We start from the raw sequence: 19,145 nt of genomic DNA, 5'->3' as shown, positions 1-19,145 counted from the left end.
TCTGTGAATATATATTTTTTTAACAAAAACAAAAAAAGTATTTTGGTTGTTTTTATCAGAAAAGAAAAAATGGAGATACGTGCATTGGAAAGTAATTTGGAGAGAAACACAATGCTGAATTTAAAATGTTGGGAATTCACCTACTCGTTTTTTTTTTTTTTTTTTGTGGAATCTACTCTTTGTTAATCACAAAAAAAAAAAACTCACCTAATCAGGGATCTAAGAAGTACTTGTGTGGAAATATTTTGCCACCTTTCTCAGCCGCCCACAAAGACATTAGCAGAGAACAAAAAGAGCAAGAGATCACGCTAATGAGTCTCGGCCACATCCGCCCTTGCTCAAGTCTGCCTTTTGCCCTCATAAACTCCAACTTAGCCTTCTCCTTACGCTTACATCTCCATTCATCTTCCGCCTCCTCTGCATCTTTTTTTTTTTTTTTTTATCTCCATTTCGCATCCCATCCGACTCCCTCTCGTTTTCCTTATTTGTCAATTCCCACTCTCGCCTCTTACGCCGCCCCCATCGTCACCCACTTAAGCTCGCCGTCATCATCACACGCTGCTTTGCTTTCACGTCGTCTCGAGAGCTTCGTTTCACACAGCGTGGCAGAATGAAGATGCGACTGTTTCCTTTTTTGATCCTGGGTAGGTGGTTAGAGAGAGAAACCATTTCTACTTGTTTGAAGGTTCTAGCTCAACAATTGAGTAGATAGACATTTTTATTTGGGGAAAGAATCCTATAGGCGAGATCATTCCAAGAAAGGCCTGAATCGAAATGTGAACCCTGAACCTCAGAACTGCGAGGCAGATATGTTAACGTATTAACTCCTCAACGTCACAGTAACCCCGAAAGTAAAGTGACCAAAAGCATCCGCCATTGTGGTTTTTTTTTGTTTCTTTGTTTTTCCTCCCGCGCTTCCTTCTTCGTGTCTATTTTTGCCGTCTGTGATGTAACAACACATTGATGTGCTGGAAGCCTCGCCAGCTACTCTTCTTCTTTTTTTTTTCATTTTTTATTATTTTCTTTTCAAAACTAAGACCACCCACTTGCGACACAGCTTCCATCAGCCTCTTGTGGCAATGTGGGAGTTTTTTTTTTTGTTTTTTTTATTTAAAATAAAAAAAAGTCCCCTCATAACACAACAAATCGAACATATCCAACACACCTTTGTCCTCCATCTATCCATATATGGAAATCTATCCATACTTAAAATACGTTTGATTAAAAGTCCAAAATATTATGCAAAAGGCCTTTCGACATCTTCCATAATGATTCTTTGTCCCGGTGCGAAATAATCCCAACGCTTTGACTACGCCGTCACCGCAGCAAAGAAAAGCCATCAGACTTGAGTGCGCTGTTATGTCGGCGACGTAGGAGACGGACAGAGGGCAGATTGTGTCACTCTGACTTGACTTGTGTTCTTCTGTAGAGGCCGCCACATGTTTTGTCTCGTGCGCCGCGACGGCATGAAGACACGTCTCTGTCCTCGCACAGTCAGAGGTTCACCTCCTCCTCCTTTTATTCACCCCCCCCCCCCCTCCCGCTTCTGAAAGAGGCCACTTGTGTGCGTGCCACAACATCCCATTGTGATTACGAAACAACAGATAAATCTGCCGCAAAGAAAGGATGCTTTCTCTCTCTCTCTCTGAATACATACGCCACAAAGACGCGATTCTCCAGCCTGACAAGATTTGGATGGGGAGGAAAAAGAAAATGGATGGACAGTCATCCCAGCATCCATGTCACTTCTTGCCTCTAGTTTTTTTTTTTGTCGTCCAGCCTATTGGTGTCAATCTCATGCTAGCCCAGTTCCCACGCAAAGCCCTCGCTCCCCCCTCCGGCTCTTTGAATCTGTCCATCGACCAGCTTGATCTTTCCACCAAAGCTGCGTAGCTGATACACTCTCAGATATTTCCAAGTCAGACCAGTTAGTTTGGGAATATTTGCGGATTTTGTTTCCACTACCAGACCTCTGCTGGGAATCAAGCGAAGGCAAAAGCAATTTTTGTCGATCCGCGTCTGCTTGCCTGCTATGATTTAATTTGAGATGATTGTGCTTCATCATAACAAACAAACCCCGGGATGAGACTGGCCGCACTCCCGCCCCTCCCTCCCTCCTCTTTGCAGCTTCATCCACTGTGGTTAATTCCGGCTGCATTGCTCCCTTAGGGCGTCATTGATCGTCATCTAGTGAACTGTATGTGGATCTGAGCTCACAGTTTCTCTGGTGGGATCAGACTTTACAAGATGGCTGGCAGGAGGAGGAGAAAGTGGAACTTGGCACACTCCACTTTTGCCACCGTCAGGGGTCGCTCGGGTTCCGCCAGGAAGGGCGTGGAGGGTCTTTGCCTGAGCAGCTTCACCGGGTTCCTGAGGTCCCACTTGTGGACGGTCGGGGACCGACGGGCGAGCCGACTGCCGCGAGGCCTCGACGCCGTTCCGGGGTCACGCCGCCAACGCCGCGCTCACTCACTGTCCTATTCTTTGTGCTCGGCCTTCACAGATGGCGGGAGCGAGGAACTGGCAGAGCCCCGCTCGCCCGGTCTAGACCCTCACCTGAGCTACTTCGGCCAAGGTAAGCACACCTTTAAGAATGCCTCAATAAAAATAAAAAAATGTATTTAGCCATTTTTGTATTAAGTTCTCCAAAAATTTATGACCACTGATGCACTGTGGGAGTTCTAGAGATGTTTGATATTGTAATTTGCTTTTGAAGTAGGTATACTAGAGAGTTTATCAGCAGTTGGGAGGAAATGTTTTCCATAATTACCCCCCCACCCTTCTCCCATTGACTCCCCCCCCCCATCACCACCACACCCGTGAGCATGTTTGGAACATGTCAACCAGTGTGGGCGTTTGTGTTTGTTTAGAGTCACGAAGCGACCTAAACGTGTGATTATCGCATCACATTGAAGACTAAAATACTTTTTTTTCCCGACTTGCATTTGGAGTCGTAACGATCTAAAATTCCAGATGGTTTTAATCACCATATGTTACCGAAATGCCACTGTGTGAACTTGAATTGTAATTTTTATTCGTCGTTGTGTCACAAAAACAACAAAGCTATCATTTGACTTTGTGTTACAGTTGATGTGTTTTTATCTCAAATTGTTTTCGACCAACACGGATTGAATTTGCATCTTAAATTCTAGCGTTGTAAACCTAACATCAACTCTAGCCAGCCACTCTGCCATAAAAACATAATAGACTGCATTTTTACAGACATAAATTGAATCAACATTTTTTTCATTTTTTTTTTTTTCTAACGAAATGCCCGCCGTGATTGCATTTGTATAATCCGACAATATGTTTTGTAAATCGAATGAAATAAAATGCCGATTCATGCCCGTCGCGCCTCCCCCCCATCCCGCAGGTGGCAGCTTAGACGGCGACTGCGCCTTTGAGGTCGACTACTACGCCGCTTTGCCGCCACCTCCGTCGCCGTTCTCCATGGCCGAAGGTGTCCAGCACATTCGCATCATGGAGGGCGTGTCGCGCTCGCTGCCCTCGTCGCCGCTGCTCGGCCACCAGGCGCTCGGTATCCGGCTGCAGGCCGTCAAAAAGCTTACAGGTGGGATTGCATGATTCTTTTTTTATTCTATTTGATTTTGTTTGTGTGAGGAAGTTGCAGGACATGCTTTGTTGATTGCGTTTACAGCAGATTTAACTTGGTGGAATTTTATAGTCGGCCACTAGGGTGCACCAGATCATGCAATGTTTGATGCTAATTTCTCCTTTTATCCAAATGCTGCAATTTATGCGTAATTACGGTGGATTGCCCATCTTCAGGTCGATGAAGCCTAATTTGGGGGGCCTTTGATCGACTGGAGGAGTCTGGATGTGTTTTTGTTGTCATCTTCCAAACAAATGGGGACAGCGTTACTTTTTTAAAGCTATTTAGCAAACTTCCATTAAATCTGTCGAAGTAATCAAAGCCGTTTGCAGTGCTTGGTATACTCTGTCGGACATTTGTATTGGGTCGCCGGTAATTTGCTTGAGCTTCATTTACCCTTTGTTGCCGATCACCAGAGCAACATTTCATTTCGTCACTCCGGGCTTTGTCACCCTTTAATTAATCCAACTCGGCGCCACGTCCCGCACAGCGTGATGGCGCCAAATGCGTGCGTACTTGTACGCTCTGACGTCAAAGGCCGTAGTTCATCCCTCACTCTATTGTCAATGTCCATGCAGGGTTCTAATGTTAAAAAAAAATTGTAGCCTACGTAGACATTAGCTTTGTGCGACTCCCACTTTTGTGACATCGTATCTTGTCACTGCTTTCACACAAATCGCCTATTTTTAGTCTGCAGCGATGGCTCATTGTAAGTGTGGGGCGGTAAGCGCCGATGACTCGCTTTGACACTTCACCGAAGTGATGGATTGACTTGATTTAGAAGTCTTCAAAGTAATACCAGCTTTTTTTTTCTTTTTATGAGAGGCGTTTTGATTCTGTGGATTATTTCAAATTTTGTCACGTACACTGGCTGCTTGTGACTAAAGCGTCAGTCGCCTCTCGCCAGTTTGACGCCGAATATCGTTGGGAGTGACAACACACGAAACTACAAATGTGTCTACGGTAATCACGACGTGCGCGTACTCGCAGCCGTTTTGTACGTTGACGAGACCGTCCGACATTCACAAAGCCGTGACGTTTATGAGCCTTGTCGGTCAGTGTAAAAACTCTGTCTGGGGAAATAAGCGTGACTGACAGAGATGATTAAAATAGAAAGAAAAGAAAAAAAAAGTGCTGCTTTAGGCACTAAATGGCCTCAAAGATGGCTGCATTTTCAAGGGTAAAACAAGGACACGCAGGAGCCGACAAAATCGTCCCCTTTGCAATCCCGCGTGTCCATCAGCTGCAAGACCGCGCTCCTTTTAATAACAACGCCCTCCTCCCACCCTCGTCTGCTTTTTTTTGTTGTTTTTTGATTCTACCATTTTTTTTCCCGCTTTCCATTCCCACCCTTTTTTCCTCCCCCTCCTTTCCTGCTCGCTGGTTGCCATGACAACAGCAGCACTGCGCCATTCATCCATCGGAAGGACCCAGGCTGGTGTTCCTACTCCGTACATAACGGCGCTAAAGGCGGACGAAGGCACTGGCTTCTTTCAGGCTGCCGCATCGTTTCTTATTTTTTTTGCGGGAGAGTGAAGGTTACCTGCTAGGCTTGGGGTGTCACCTGTGTAATACCCTCCTCCCACCAGCAGCACCATCAATGCCCCCCCATCCATCCCTCCCTCCCTCCCTCCCACTTCACTGAGACGCAACCGCCTTCTTCCTCTTCCTCTCACTCCTCCCATCGTCGCCGTATCGGTTACTCGAGTGCGGCATCGCCGTCCAAAACCCGAGGAGATCCCACTCTTGTCCGAGATAGGAGGACCCCCACCCCCACCCCACCCCCCACCCCTCATCGCTTGACTTTTCTCGCCCATCCTCCGGGAATGCGGGACCGCGCCTGTTGAGAATGGTGAGCGACCGCCGCGCCCTCGTCTCTTGTTCGCACATTGTCGGGGTCGCCGGCGCGGGTCATGTGACGCTGGGTTTACGGGAAGTGATTTGATGCACTTGTCGGCGGGGCGCTAATGACGCTAACGTAGGCTGGTGGAGGAGCTGTGAATCAAGCGCTGTGATCAAGTGTTTTTTGGTGTGTGTGCGTTTGCGTGGGTGAGCATTCAATTGTCTTTTGAGTGTGTGTGTGTGTGTGTGTGTGTGTATGTGTGTCTAAGTACAAGCTGTGGGCGGCTAATGATGCACTTTCCCGAGCATAACATCAGACTATGTACCATATGCTTGCATAAATAGCTTCAAGTTCTCAGGTGGGAAGGAGGCTAGATGAGTTTCTTTGGGGGGGTGGGGGGGGATACCCACTTCCGCCGGCTCTGTTGTTGCAGGAATCGCTACAAGGTGCGTTGAGCAAACGGAACAAAATGTCTCAATAACAGCAGCCAGACGTCATCGCTTGCCTTTGCCCGGTTGGCACGGACGACTTATTGATGACGACCGGTTCGGGGGGGGGAGATTTGTGTCCCAAGTCAAATCGAAAGTCGGAACTTTTCATTGTTCTAACCTTCTCCATAACAGTCAATCGGAACCACCAAGTTCACGCGTTATCTCCAAGTTTCGAATTGTACTCTTGAGTAGTAACAAGCGTGACTTTGAATCGCTCTAGTCATCCAAATGAAGTTACTACACGTTACCTTGGTGTTAAGCAGCCCCTGCAGTGTGCTATTAATAACCCTGAGAGAGGTTTGCTTACAAAACAGAGGAGTGGGTTACGTGCACCACCCAAAGCTGAGCCCACACACACACACACACACACAAAAAAAAGGTGTGTGTGTGTGTGTGCGCGCGCACTCGTCCAAGCGTGTCCAAGGCTTTCAGGCCTGCACAATGACACCAGCGCCAGCATTAGCATTCAGCTCAGCTCTGTCTGCTGCTGCCGGCACATTTGCTCCGTCATTTCACGGCTGCTTTCGTCTGGTCGACGGCGCCACCGTCGCCCCGCTACCGCATCCCAATCGGCTCTGCTTGTCTTCTCGAGATCTTTTCCAGTGACGAGAAGGGCGTGGTCCTCAGGTTTCAGCAAGCCCGACGGGGGATAAACATCGGCCGCACGGCGCCGAGCTTTACTTTGGTTAGAGGTCAATACAGCCTCGCTATTATTAGGTGTTTGTATCACGCGCGGCACTTGGCACGTCTGTCGCTTCCTGAAACCTTCTCTCCCGGTGAGTGGAGTACACACCTCGAGAGATCACAAAAAGAAAATTACCTTAGCAGACGTGGTGCTAATACTGCTGAGTCACAAGAGCGCTGACCCAAAGGAATCACACCGCTGTTTACAACTATCAATGCAAACTTCCATCTTAATTTCGCTGAGTCACGAGAGCACTATCCCCATTTCCTTCGCACTCTTTTTCTGGGAGAAATTGGAATTGTACATATGTCACTGTCTTCTCAAAATTCTGCACGAGTCTCACCTTGCTCGCCTCCCACGGTGGCGATCATTGAATCATACACTCATACATATTTGCTCGCATACACACGTGCGCTTGCGTAATAATTGGAAGAGGCCGTCTGGCTAATGGACTAATGCTCTCTGTTTTTATTTGCCTTCTGAGCCTCGTTGTCTTAAAAAAAATATATATATACAGTCAACCAATCAAGGTGTTACTGAAATGACATTTTGGAGCATGTGACCACTCACCCTGCAGTGAAAGCTGTTGTCGTGACGACCCGGGTGGCGTGCTAGCTTTAAGCTTCGCACACACATGGCCCAAAGTATGTCATTGTGTGTGTGTGTGTGTGTGTGGATTTGTATGTGTGTCTTGGCAGGGGTTGAGCCGTATCCTGTTGTGATTGTAACCTTTTTCCCCTTCTCCTCGTGTTGACCCTCGTGACGACGCTACGCTTTCCGACATCGCTTCGACTTCGCATTGCGCGTCACCTAAAGCATTGCTACATGTTGCCAATGTTGTGTTATATTTTGTACTAGTCATTATATTCTTTTCATTATAAATTGTAATATTAGTTTGAGTTGCTTTCACTCTCAAGTCTGGCATTTCACTTAAATGCATTGCTGGCCTTTCAAAAGACAGAAATGCCAAAACAACACATTATAAAATCATATTCTATTACAGACTTATTTCCCTTTGTACCAACTCACTAAAAACAAATGTTATTGTTTGCATTTTAATGTTTCATAGATTCAAATCAATTTCCTTTTATGCTCGCAAGCAAAAAAAAAAAAAAACAAACAGTGGTGAATAACATTTATTTACGAGATTGCCGGTGCAGCTGCAATGTATCTTTCGTGATAAACGAGGGTTCACCGCAAGTAAGAACATTTTGGAATAATATCATCATCATACTAGCACTCACTACTGCATTTATGTACCCACAATGTAGGTGTAGTTATTCATAAGCTCATTAGAGGAGTGGATTTGCATCGCTGCCATCCATCAACACTTGTCAACCATCCTCGGCTTGGCGCGCGCTCACAGCACAACGCCACCGCAGCCGCCAGAGTTAAGTCGCCGGGAGCCCGCGACGCAGAAAGGATTTAGCCCGCGGGGATAGATAGCCGCGCCCCCGACCCTTTCACACAGGTGAAAATCCGGGCGAGAAACAAACGCGCTTAATCTCCGGGTTTACGCCGCACGCCGACGGCGCGCTCGGTCGATGGCGAAGGTGGATGCGCGATACGAGTCGCCGCTGGCTCTTCGCCGCGCCTGAAAGAGAGAGGAGCTTATCGGGATAAGTCCAAATCGAAGTGGATTGAAGCAAAGCTGTTTTTGCTGCTGCTTCCTGGTCACGTGCCAGTGCCACCACTGCTCCTATGCACCAAAAACATCAAAGCGATCGTCGTTTTCTGCCTCTCAAACGCCAGCTTCATCAATCGACACGGGATTGTCATGACGGGAACATCTAAAACGTATCTAAAAAAAAAAAGAAAGACGATTAAAATTATTCAGGCAAATCTGTGAAGCAGACATAGTACCACTTAAGTCAAATAGAATGACCTTAACAATCAAATAAGCAAGACAAAAATACCAGCCCCAACAAAGCTAACTTTAGCCTGAAGCTAGCTAGCAGCCCATTTTCAAACATAATTTGAAACATATCACAAGTTTTTCACAATGGACTCTCATTTCAGTATTCATTCTAGGAAATAAGCAGTTTGCCACAGCTGTAAGGTGCCCAGATGCACTCGCATCTGTCCCGCTTTGAAAATTTCGAAGCCGAAACGATGAATGAGCCCATCTCGCTCCGGTCGTTGCCGCTCGTTTCGAGCAACTCGTCTCACGTCTGTTTGCACAAAAGTCCGTCTTTGTGCGTTCAGTCAAAGCCAGACATTTGGAGTAAACAAGCTCGTGAACACATTTTGAAGGCAGATGGCAGCGGCGGGCCGACGCATGCTCGCAAAATTCGCCCCGCTGACTCGACAATGCTGCGGAACTGGCATTTTATGTCGTCTGCACACTTCTACCATGACTGTGTCACATTGCTCCTTGGTACTTTGTTGACGTTGCTTCGTATAGACGATATATTGTTTTCATCCGATATGAAAGCAAACTGGGAGCTCAATCAGATCCCTGTGGAACTCCACTCATGATTAAGATGCCTGTGCCATGCCTGTTTTTATGGACCTTGCTTAGTTGGAGAGGAAAACAAAAGGTTATGGTAGTTTGTAAAATTGCTGCTTTATAAGCTTTCTGTCTCCCCCATGTCTCACCCTCCATCTCCCTAATTTATATATGTGTGTGTCTTGTGTGTTGTCTCCCTCCGTGTGTTTGTGTGCGCCCAGCCCCTCTTCGGAAAGCAAAGTTCGTGGAGAGCCCTCGCGTTCCGCAATCGGAGCTCGGCTCCTCCGACCCAGCCGGGAATTCCCACCTGGACAGATTGTGCCTAGGTAAGTTTGTGGTCCCCGCCCCTCCCTCCCCTTTTCCCCCGCATGTCGGCTTTGTTGCATTGTGTGAGCAGCAGCAAAGAGGGGAAAGTCTTGCTTAATGGCGTGAGGAATGTTCGAGATTCAGGCTCCTAATCCTACACAGCTCCGCTTCCTGAAGTCAGCAGTTGGTCTGTAATCCGCACGCCAGTCCAGTCTCCGTCAAACATCTATCCCAATCGGACCGCCCCGCCCGTTTCGTTAAAGCAGGTCACTCGAGGGAGGATATGCTTAGATTTCGCCGTGGGTGTAGACACTGAAACTCAAAAGGTCTTTGCCCATGCAATTTGGGAACAAAATGGTGGACTTGTCGGTTTGTCAGCCTCTCCTGTGGAGCCTGTGCCCCATGGGAGCTCCAAGTAGGTGCTTTTGTAGTTACATTGTCAAATAAAACGGTTTAGCCTTAGCATGCGATTGAAATTCCGACTGTTAGTTTGCAATTGTCATATTGCGCTCACTCTAATTAGAATATCGCTATCCCGTTGCTAAATTCTCATCTGGGATTCATTGATGTCTTCCTGTATCTTTTGTTTTGTGCATTTTGTTTGCCAATCTCAAATGAAATGGGATTCAGTACAGGCACGTGTGAGTCACTGCAGATGCGACACTTTTGGTCAGGTTAATCAACGTCGCCACTGAGGCGAATCGAGCGCTTGATTCCGAATGGGATGGCGACTGGGTTGTGGTAGAACCCGCAGTAGGAGAGGCGGCGCGGCGCGGCGCGGCGCGGCGGGGCGAGTCAGGCTTTTATTTCTTGGGCGGACAGATGGACAGCTCTTAACCGGCGTCTCCTGGCACAAGTCACGGCAGGGTGTCGACTTAACACCGTGCCTGCTTGTTTTATTTGTCGACTTTAAAGCTACCCGCTGGAGATACTGTCCAATTCATGAGTCAGCACTTTTTTGATCACGTATTCTATGTCATCTAATACCATTTTTTTTCCCCTCGTCGGATACAAAGTCGAATGTTTTGTTCAAGCTCTCGTGGCAATTTTTTAGTAAATCTTAAGTGATGCATGGACAATAGAAATGAATCTCGAGGTTTCAGTGAAGTGTAACAATAGCCGAACACCTCACAAGGCCTCGCTATCGTTCCCAGTAGCCGCAAGTGGCTGGTATTGTTTTCATAAGTGCGTGTGTAATCTTATCCAAACGAAGCTTTGGTAAAACTCACTTAGTGTGGCATGAAACTCCACTATGGAGGTTTGTGGTAAAGGACTACAAAACCAGTCATACATGCTGGTACAATGATTTGAACCCCAACAAAAGGAGCACTGGGATGAGTAGTAAATAAAAAAAAAACATCATCCTATGCGGTTTCTACTTGATTCCCTGACGTCATTGGCTGAAAGACAAAGTAGTGAGTCACTGCAACTTTGGTCTTTTGTGAACAAAAGGGCAAGGAATGTACAAAGTTGAACTTTTGGATCTTTAGTTGCTGAAAGGATCCATCCACATCTGAAAGATTTCGGGAAATAAGAGTCGATAGAACTAAATGTTCCTTGTCCCGAAATCTAACGATAAACGTAAAAACAACTGAGGCAATTGTTTTGGAGTAAACAATTGCTAGCTTTTTTGTGCTAACATTCGTGTCAATAATTTCAATTTTTAAGATGTTCCAAATGAAATTTTACATGATAAAATTGTAATATTTTTTTAGACACAAATATAAGTTGCCTTCTGTTTTGACAGTGTATGGAAATGATCATATTTAGTGAGCAACTTGAAATCGAACTTGCCGTGAACATCCCGGGTAGGATCCCGTCATTGCTTTCAGGTGTCTGAATGAAATTTTTGGAAAGATAACATCAGAGGATTGTGATGGTCCTGATTGTCTACCACGCTGATGCTTTCTCGGCATGCAAAAATATTGGGATCCATCGGGAAAAGTGAATTCAGTGTAGTCTGTTTTCCTGTCACTCTCGTGCATCCAACTTGTTTATATTTTTTGCTGTTGGAGGTGTCCAGATGAAAGGCGAGCAGTTTTCCCAATATGAATCCGCTTTTCCCGGAATGCGTCGACACGCATTCCTAACCTGTGCGGTGAAAGATAGTTGCCATGGCAACCATCTGTCTCCCCTTTTTGCAGCTCAGGAATCCAGCGGGTGGGGTGTGTGTTTCTGAGATGTTTTCATATACATCTCGTTGGGTCATTAGGGAGCTCGGAGGCGTCACGGTGATGAGACGACATCCGCTTGACTCGCTCAGAAGTGTTCTTGATGATTTTCCTCGCAGATGAGAAGCGTGCGTGTTGAAAGAGCTCAAGATAGCGTTGAAACTAGCGCCACATAATTTCAACTAATGTTATAATCATTAGTGAGCTAATTATTTGCTATTTGTATATATTATGATAACATCCTTACTGACACGCATGATCTTATCTAACAAGTCTGACTATACATCGCAGTGTGTAAAAAAAAAAAAAACAACATTGTTGATTGGTGCTGGTGCCTTTTCTGGAAATGGTTTTGTTAGCCTTCAACTGGCTAAATAGGCCATAAAGTTTGGACTTATGGCTTTGACATTGCTTTTCTAACATGCCTGTGTGTTTGTGATTACATCGAGGAAGTTAAAGTTGTTTTTATGGCGGCTTAAATCAAGGGTTGCCCTCTAGAGGCATTTATATTATACATTTAAAAAAAAAAAAAAAAGTGTATAATAACTTGGGGTTTTACAGCATGCCAAAAAACAGACTTGGTTCACTCCGCATTCGATGCAGCAAGGGAAGAAAAATTCCAAATAAAAAAAAAAAAAGCTTATAAAGTTTTCGAGATAGATGGTAGATAAGTCGAATGTCATGACTTGACATTATTCTGCCTTGTGTCTAACGGAAACGCCGCAATTACACTTGCCGGTCTGGTCCGACCTGCCCCGCTGGAAACTGACAACAGAAGCCGCAGCGTGAGCATCTCCGCTGTTTATTTAAGATCCGAGCGTCCCGTTCGCTCATCCAATTACATCTGCTGGGCTCGGGAACACTCCAGGGAGTAAAGGTAACCTGGAGAGGTGTGCTACAGTCTAATGATCTAATATAATAGCATGCTAAGGAGGCTGAAAAATACCTACAGTAAGATTTTGTTTTTTCTCCGTTGCCTCTCCCTTATGTGTCGTTATTGTCTTTGCAGGTGTATTAGCATGAAGTATGTTAGCTTTTAGCAAATATCACTGGCTCGGATTAGCGTCATAGTAGCTCTGACGTGAATTTGTGCTTGTTAGCAATTGTGTGAAAGCAGCAACCGACAACTTAAATACATAATGAGAATACTGGCAAGGAGCTGATGTAGGCAGCAACCGACAACTTAAATACATAATGAGAATACTGGCAAGGAGCTGATGTAGGCCACTACTCACACCTAGATATTCACATACAGACTAACTGACGCCAGCTTGTGATGTCACTCACAAAGGCCAACCTATGAGTAAACCAAAACACTAAAAGACAAAGTATCATAAATGGTCTACCTGTAATTCTTTGTTTTAAATGTGAAGGGACCAAAATAAATTTCTTTTTTTATTTTTTTTTTATTTAATTAAGCAGCCAATCACAATTACCGGAATTGGCTGTACTGTTATTTTTTGTTTTACAGTTCTATTTTTTTTTTTCTTCATTAAAATGTTCCCCAAAAAGTTTTGGGTGGTCCCGAATGGTTTTATTTCAACGGGAAAATTGGTCTTGAAAAAAAAAAAAAAAAGTGGAGCTATTTTTCTTTTTTTTTCTTTTCCCCCTTGTCACTGCAAAGAGCCTGTGCAAACAGCACAGAGGGGCGTCGCCTCGCCCGCTTTGTCTGACTTGGTCTAACAGGTGAGCGCCGTATCTTGTTACGCCGGGCGTGTTGTCGCAGAAGAGGTGCGGCTGTCAGCGAGTAGGCACGGGTGACGTTTGCTTCTCTCAAAAGAAAGGCTCGTGAATGAAGTCACTTTGGACTTTATTAAAAACATCCGGGCAGCGAGCGCGGGATGCTGCCTCGATCCCTCCAGGTGGACATGGTCACCTTTTTGCTGTTTTGTTTGTTCCCCCTCCATTTAACTCCCTCTCTTCTCTGCTTCCCGCCGCCTCTGCAGGGGAGTCGAGCCAGGAGCTGGGCCCCCCGCCCACGGTGGATGAGGCCGCCAACACATTGATGACGCGCCTGGGCTTCCTTCTGGGAGACAAAGCGAGCGAGGGGCCAGCCGGTCCCCACTACAGCATGGAGGAGCCCGAGACCAGACAGGTGAGAGGCAACGGCTCTTACTTTGAAAGGCCCACGGGCAGGATGCAAAACATCATTCAAATCACCTGAAGAATTGAGGTCATAGTCGGCTGTTTTGTTGGAATGTAGGTCGGACTAAACTTTGACCTGAAGTTATGTATAATTGCCATTAAAATGACGAGGGGCTCCTTGCAATGAAGTTTGAATAATGACGACTTCTTTGAACCCCTCTTCAACGATGTCACATTTTTCACGGTGCAGCAATGAAAGCATTTGATTTCATAATTCCACTTCATTGTTGAATATTTTCCTCGATGACTCAATCATAGTCGCTTGTGGCCAAATAATACAATAAGATGTTATTGCGCACTGAAAGCCTCATTTTACAAACCGAGTTTTTTTTAAATGACATTTTCCACTGGTACATGTGAAAATGATGCCATTTAATCTCAAATGTTGGGCACGAGGTGTTGATGTTATCTACTGTACGTGGAATTGACTAATCCTTTATTGCCGCACTAATAGTCTCATTCTCTGTGCCCTGATTTTATCGAGTCATATTTTGCACAAGTTTGAAATGATGGCATTTGATTTAAAAACTCTTCCTAGCTGAGCTGTGTCCCAGGAATCATTTTTCCCGTCTAATTCCACGACCCACACCGCATTTTGCACGATAGCGTTGCATGATGGAGCGACTGCCGCTTGCAGTGAGCGTTGCCGTAACGGCGGGGGTGTAGAAAGCGAGAGCTTGATTCAAGCGCCTCTTTTTTAAGGGACGTGACTCACGCCTGCCGTGTACGCTCATCTTTTTTCCCTTACCTCGCCCCGAAGTACAACGCAAACATTTCGAGTACATTTGCTTTGCATTGCGTAAACGAGATGCGTATGAAATTGCTATGCTAATAAATGATTTCTGGTATTGGCTGTCTTAGTGTAAACATTGCGCAATAGACAACAGGTGTGAAGTTACCGAGACTGTAGAAATGGAGACTTGTTTTGAGCCTTTGTACTAGTTTGTGTGGAGTTATGTCATGTGTAACTCTCACGAGTGTGTTCCACAGTCAGGTGGATGTAGCCTTGAGCACCACTTCACCTTTCCTCTCCTCTCAATGGAGACCTCCACGCACTTAACACGCACGTGCATGAATGTTTTATGTTCGGGTGCGTCTGTGAGGACTTGCAGGAGCAGCAGCCGCCTTTTTCTTTATATTTTTGGTCCCCCGTGGAGCTCGGTCTGCTAACCCGAGCTGACACACTGGGGACTCACTGCAGGGAGACAAACAATGAGTCTCTTCCGATGTTGTCAGAAAAGTTCCATTTGGACAATGTCTGTGTGTGTTTGTGTCACCAGGGTCAGAACCAGCGCATCAGCCCATGCTCCACGCTAACCAGCAGCACCGCCTCGCCCCCCGCGGGCAGCCCCTGCTCCACCCTGCCCGCCACCATGTCGGGCCAGGCGGGCACCAGAGAATGCGCCTACGGCTCCGTCACCAGTCCGACCTCCACCCTGGAGAGCAGGGACAGCGGGATCATCGGTGAGAGCGCCCCGGAGCCTCACGTTTGGGTGTCGAAGGAACGTCGAGGGTTTCCAACAAGTATGATTTGTCTCGACAGCCACGCTGACCAGCTACTCTGAGAACATGGAGCGCGGCGGCAAGCACGGCTGCGAGGGCTCGCGTGGCAACCTGAAGCTGTGGCAGTCGCAGAAATCAGGCATGGACTCCTTCCTCTACCGCGTGGACGAGAACATGACGGCGTCCACGTACAGCCTCAACAAGATCCCCGAACGCAGCCTGGAGAGCATGTCCTCACACTCTGCCCACTCCATCCCCCTGTACCTCATGCCCCGACCCAATTCTGTGGCCGGTGAGTCCCCTCCAGATCCCCTCTGTCTCTCCCTGTGACATATTTCAATACTCCTTACCTTTTTGCTGCTTACTTTTCCTGCTTGCTTTCCTCCTTTGAGTGAAAATTCGGTTTTCATGCTCGCACTTGCTGGCGTATGTCAGCATTGAGCGCACGATGTTGCAGGTCGCCTTCGTAAAGCACTCTAAAAGATGCATGATGGGGAAAAACCGGGAAGCCCTGAAGCGGCACAATTTCCTAATCCCTCCTTCTCGCTCCCCCCCCCCCCCCACCGCAAAGAGCCATCGTGACGCCGGTTTCCGATTGGCCGTTCTCGCACGGGCGGAGGTGCATCATAAGCCTCGGGTGTTAACGGCTTCTATCCCCCCTGAGTGTTTCATGTGCGGTGGTGGGCTGGGATAGGGGGGGGGGGCAGGAAGTGAAGCAGGGAAGCACCACCGTTATCTCATGCAGGCACAGCATCGCTCTCCCATCAGGAGCAGGAATGCCGTTCACTAACCGTTTGTAACAAACCTTTCACTCGGCTACTTTCAACTTTAACATTCTCCCTTCCTTTCCCCCGGTTTAAACAGTTCCTCCCCTTCATATCCAAAGCTTACTTCTACTTACCTTTCTAACCTCCTCCTATCCACCAGTTTACACAGCTTTTCCCTTCCCAACATCCTTCTTCCTCTTTCTCCGGCCGCCAATGTGCCTCAGTGCAGACTTAAGCCCGTTGGCACAGCAGCAGCGGACGTGATGCGAACAGACTGCTGCATTGCAGATAGACAAGATGAGCACACAGATTGGAGTCCCTCGCATTGAAAATTGAGAAAATGGAGCCTTTTCAGCTCAGTGGCCCTGAGTCATTCCTCCTTGCTTTAGCAGCAGATTAATGTCTCCTCTTGCTCCTCTCAGAGACTAAATTATAGACCCCCCCCCTCCTCTACCCTCAACACGCCCCAATCCCTTCGGGGCCAAACTGCTCAATGTTCTCATTTGCCGTTTTACTTGCGCTTTGGGATGTTCGCGCAGCTCACGTTTTGGCCCTCAGAATTAAGGTTGATTTGTCAGCGGAAGCCCAATGGCCCAAAGATGAGGGCAGGGCAGAGGGGCTGTGATGTCTTCCACTAGGGGTCAGTGGGATGCACTTGCAGGACTACCAGGACATGCTAAAATGCTGTTCCAGAGGTATTAAAAAGTCAGTTGATAAACTGATTTGAACTCAAATTGGCCTTTAAACTGTCACTCTGCTGAGTTGTTACGCGAGTACAATGATAACAACTGTGTGCTGTCGCTTGGAGATTTTAGATTACGTCTAATCTGAAGTGGATCTGCTTGCTTTGAAAGCACAACAGCTCTCGCGTGGATAGTTTAATTTTTTAATTTTTTTTTTTTAAATGATCTACTTGCTTGTACAAGACTTCTCCAGTCAGTAATAAATCCTGGTAGTGGTCTTCTAATTTTTTTTTCTTTTTTGGATGTGAAGGTCTATCACGTCGACTGGCAAATCTGATTTCATAGCATATTGGCCACGAAACAATCAACAGCCAGCGCCGGGCTTCATGAATAAGACATTCATTTGCGCGGCTAATTAATCCTGAGAGATCTACCGAGTGACAGACGCCGACTGAAGGGAATTCTACAGGGCGGGCGATCGCATCCTCCGAGGCTTATTGCTCGTGCTTTACCCGTGCACGCGAAAACCGATCTGCGATTGTTGCTACTGTAATTGTAACTGGGGCCCAGTTCTACCAATCCACAGCAAATGAGGAGGACTTCATCATAACAGATCTCCAGTAAAAGCTTCACGCACCTAAGCTCCAAAGTAAACAGGAAGTCAGCCATTTTGTTTTGAAGGAACCATTTTGGGGAGATTTAAACTCCTACTAGGGAATTTGCCCAAATGAGCCACAATTGGAAGCTTAGACAGATGGGCGACTTTAATTTGCCAAGCCTCTTGGCCTACCATGTATTAATGTGGGCGGGGAATGGTGTCAAAGTTTGATGATTATTTGGAGGAGTTGCCATTTCTTTTCTTTTTTTTACAGCCACCAGCTCGGCCCACTTGGAGGACTTGGCCTACCTTGATGAGCAGAGGCACACCCCCTTGCGCACCTCTCTGCGAATGCCCAGACAAAGCACCACTTGCGGACCAGGCCGCCCGGGACAGGACCTGAGAGGTCAGTACACACACACACACACACACAAAAGCCGACCAGAACAGTAGGTCCAGATTGTGACATGCAGGAATGATCTGTCAGGCGGCCATTTTGAAAGTTTTGAGACATTGAGACACCTCCATCGAGACTGAGCATTCCCCTCACAGGCCCAATATCCTTCCTTTTCCTCCTTTTTCTCATCCTCCCTCCGTCCTCCCTTTCCTTCCTCGCATCCTCTTCTTCCTCCCGCTCACGACCGCCGAGCCATGTGAGTCATCGTCACCTGGTGAATAATTCAAACGTCTGGCAGTCGTCTGGCCACCGAAGCTTTCCGTGGTTGCCGGCGATGGAGGATGCGGAGGAGGCGTGTAGCGTTGCTCAATGTCATCCTAGGGTGGCGAAAGGTGCCTTTGGGAAGTGTTTGATGACTGATGAAGCATCCATCTTTCCATAAACAACTCCCCACGCCCTTTAAAAGCCTTAAAGCCCTAATTTGTAGCAATACACACTTGAAACTTTAACTCACTCACATTTGAAACCCTAACTTGAGTTTGAAACTCACAACGGCTTCGAGGCTCTCCCTGAGTGTAATTGGATTAGCCACACTTAAAACACTCGCCCAGAATTGAGTTTTTGTTGCATCACATTCTTTCACCCAAACGGAGTGCCCTTACATCAGCACGAGTGTGGAACTTGCTTCCTTTTCATTAGGGTTCCTGGAAACCTTACCGGCAGCACTTTAGAGACAACGAGAGAGCAAGCAACTGTATGCGGCCGAGGAAAACGATCACGAGGAAATATGGGCTCATTATCGCACCTAGCCGGAGCTCTTTAGCTACGAGCCATTTGCAGAGGGCACACTAATGTACTTTGGACAACCCTGCCAAACGCTGTGCATAAATGCTGCATGCCATGCAGATGCCTATGCAGCAGACACCTCAAAACCACGGAACGAGCTCTGCTCCGAAATGCGTTTTCATGCCATCGTGACACTCCATTGCACTAATTGAGAAGCCCTTTCACATCCTTTTTTGTTGCTGTTTGCTGGTCAGGTTCCGCTAGCAACTCCCATGCCTGGCAGTCACAGTCACGTAAGTAACACTTCTTTTCTCTCTGTCCCATAATGTCTTCTGCTATGTCCCATTGTTTTCCATTGTGTTCCATAGTGTCCCATAATATACCCTATTGTGTCTCATAATAGCCCATCATACCCCAGTATATCTGATTTTGCACTGCAGTACCCATTGACGTCCCCTAATATGTCCCATTTTATTCCATAGTGTCCCATAATAGCCACTGTTGTTTCTCATCATTTCCTATTTTGTCTCTTAGTGTCCCTTCATGCCCCCTTTATGTCCCATCACATTCCATTATTTCTCATTTTAGCCCACAGTGTCCCTCCCTTACATTGACCCATCCAAAAATGTAGTCTAGGAACTCCCTCTAGTGGCAGGAAAAGGCGGTGACAAATAGATCTTCCAGGCTGCATCAAAGACCAAAACTCGT

The 19,145-nt window shown here is 46.8% G+C and overlaps 1 protein-coding gene across 7 annotated transcripts in view; it reads left to right on the top strand.

Moving 5' to 3' along the window:
* tanc2b (tetratricopeptide repeat, ankyrin repeat and coiled-coil containing 2b) overlaps positions 1-19,145 on the top strand; it is a 42,141-nt gene that overhangs the window by 9,270 nt on the left and 13,726 nt on the right. For 2 of the 7 annotated variants that reach the window (XM_085904636.1, XM_085904635.1), the window contains exons 3-10: positions 2,504-2,575; positions 3,374-3,571; positions 9,303-9,407; positions 13,505-13,653; positions 14,984-15,167; positions 15,247-15,498; positions 17,529-17,660; positions 18,692-18,730. In XM_085904636.1, the coding sequence (XP_085760762.1) occupies positions 2,504-2,575; positions 3,374-3,571; positions 9,303-9,407; positions 13,505-13,653; positions 14,984-15,167; positions 15,247-15,498; positions 17,529-17,660; positions 18,692-18,730 (1,131 nt within the window). Of the gene's footprint in view, positions 1-2,503; positions 2,576-3,373; positions 3,572-5,333; positions 5,466-9,302; positions 9,408-9,510; positions 9,803-12,528; positions 13,421-13,504; positions 13,654-14,983; positions 15,168-15,246; positions 15,499-17,528; positions 17,661-18,691; positions 18,731-19,145 lie in introns of those variants that run through there. The other 5 variants (XM_085904637.1, XM_085904640.1, XM_085904641.1 and 2 more) reach the window with 5 other exon arrangements.

The sequence above is a fragment of the Syngnathus leptorhynchus genome, chromosome 22 (assembly GCF_054491065.1).
Source record: "Syngnathus leptorhynchus isolate UIUO chromosome 22, UIUO_Slep, whole genome shotgun sequence".
NCBI classification, from domain to species: Eukaryota; Metazoa; Chordata; class Actinopteri; order Syngnathiformes; family Syngnathidae; genus Syngnathus; species Syngnathus leptorhynchus.
The sequence above is the reverse complement of the archived record's forward strand: the minus strand, read 5'-3'. Positions and strand labels throughout refer to the sequence as shown.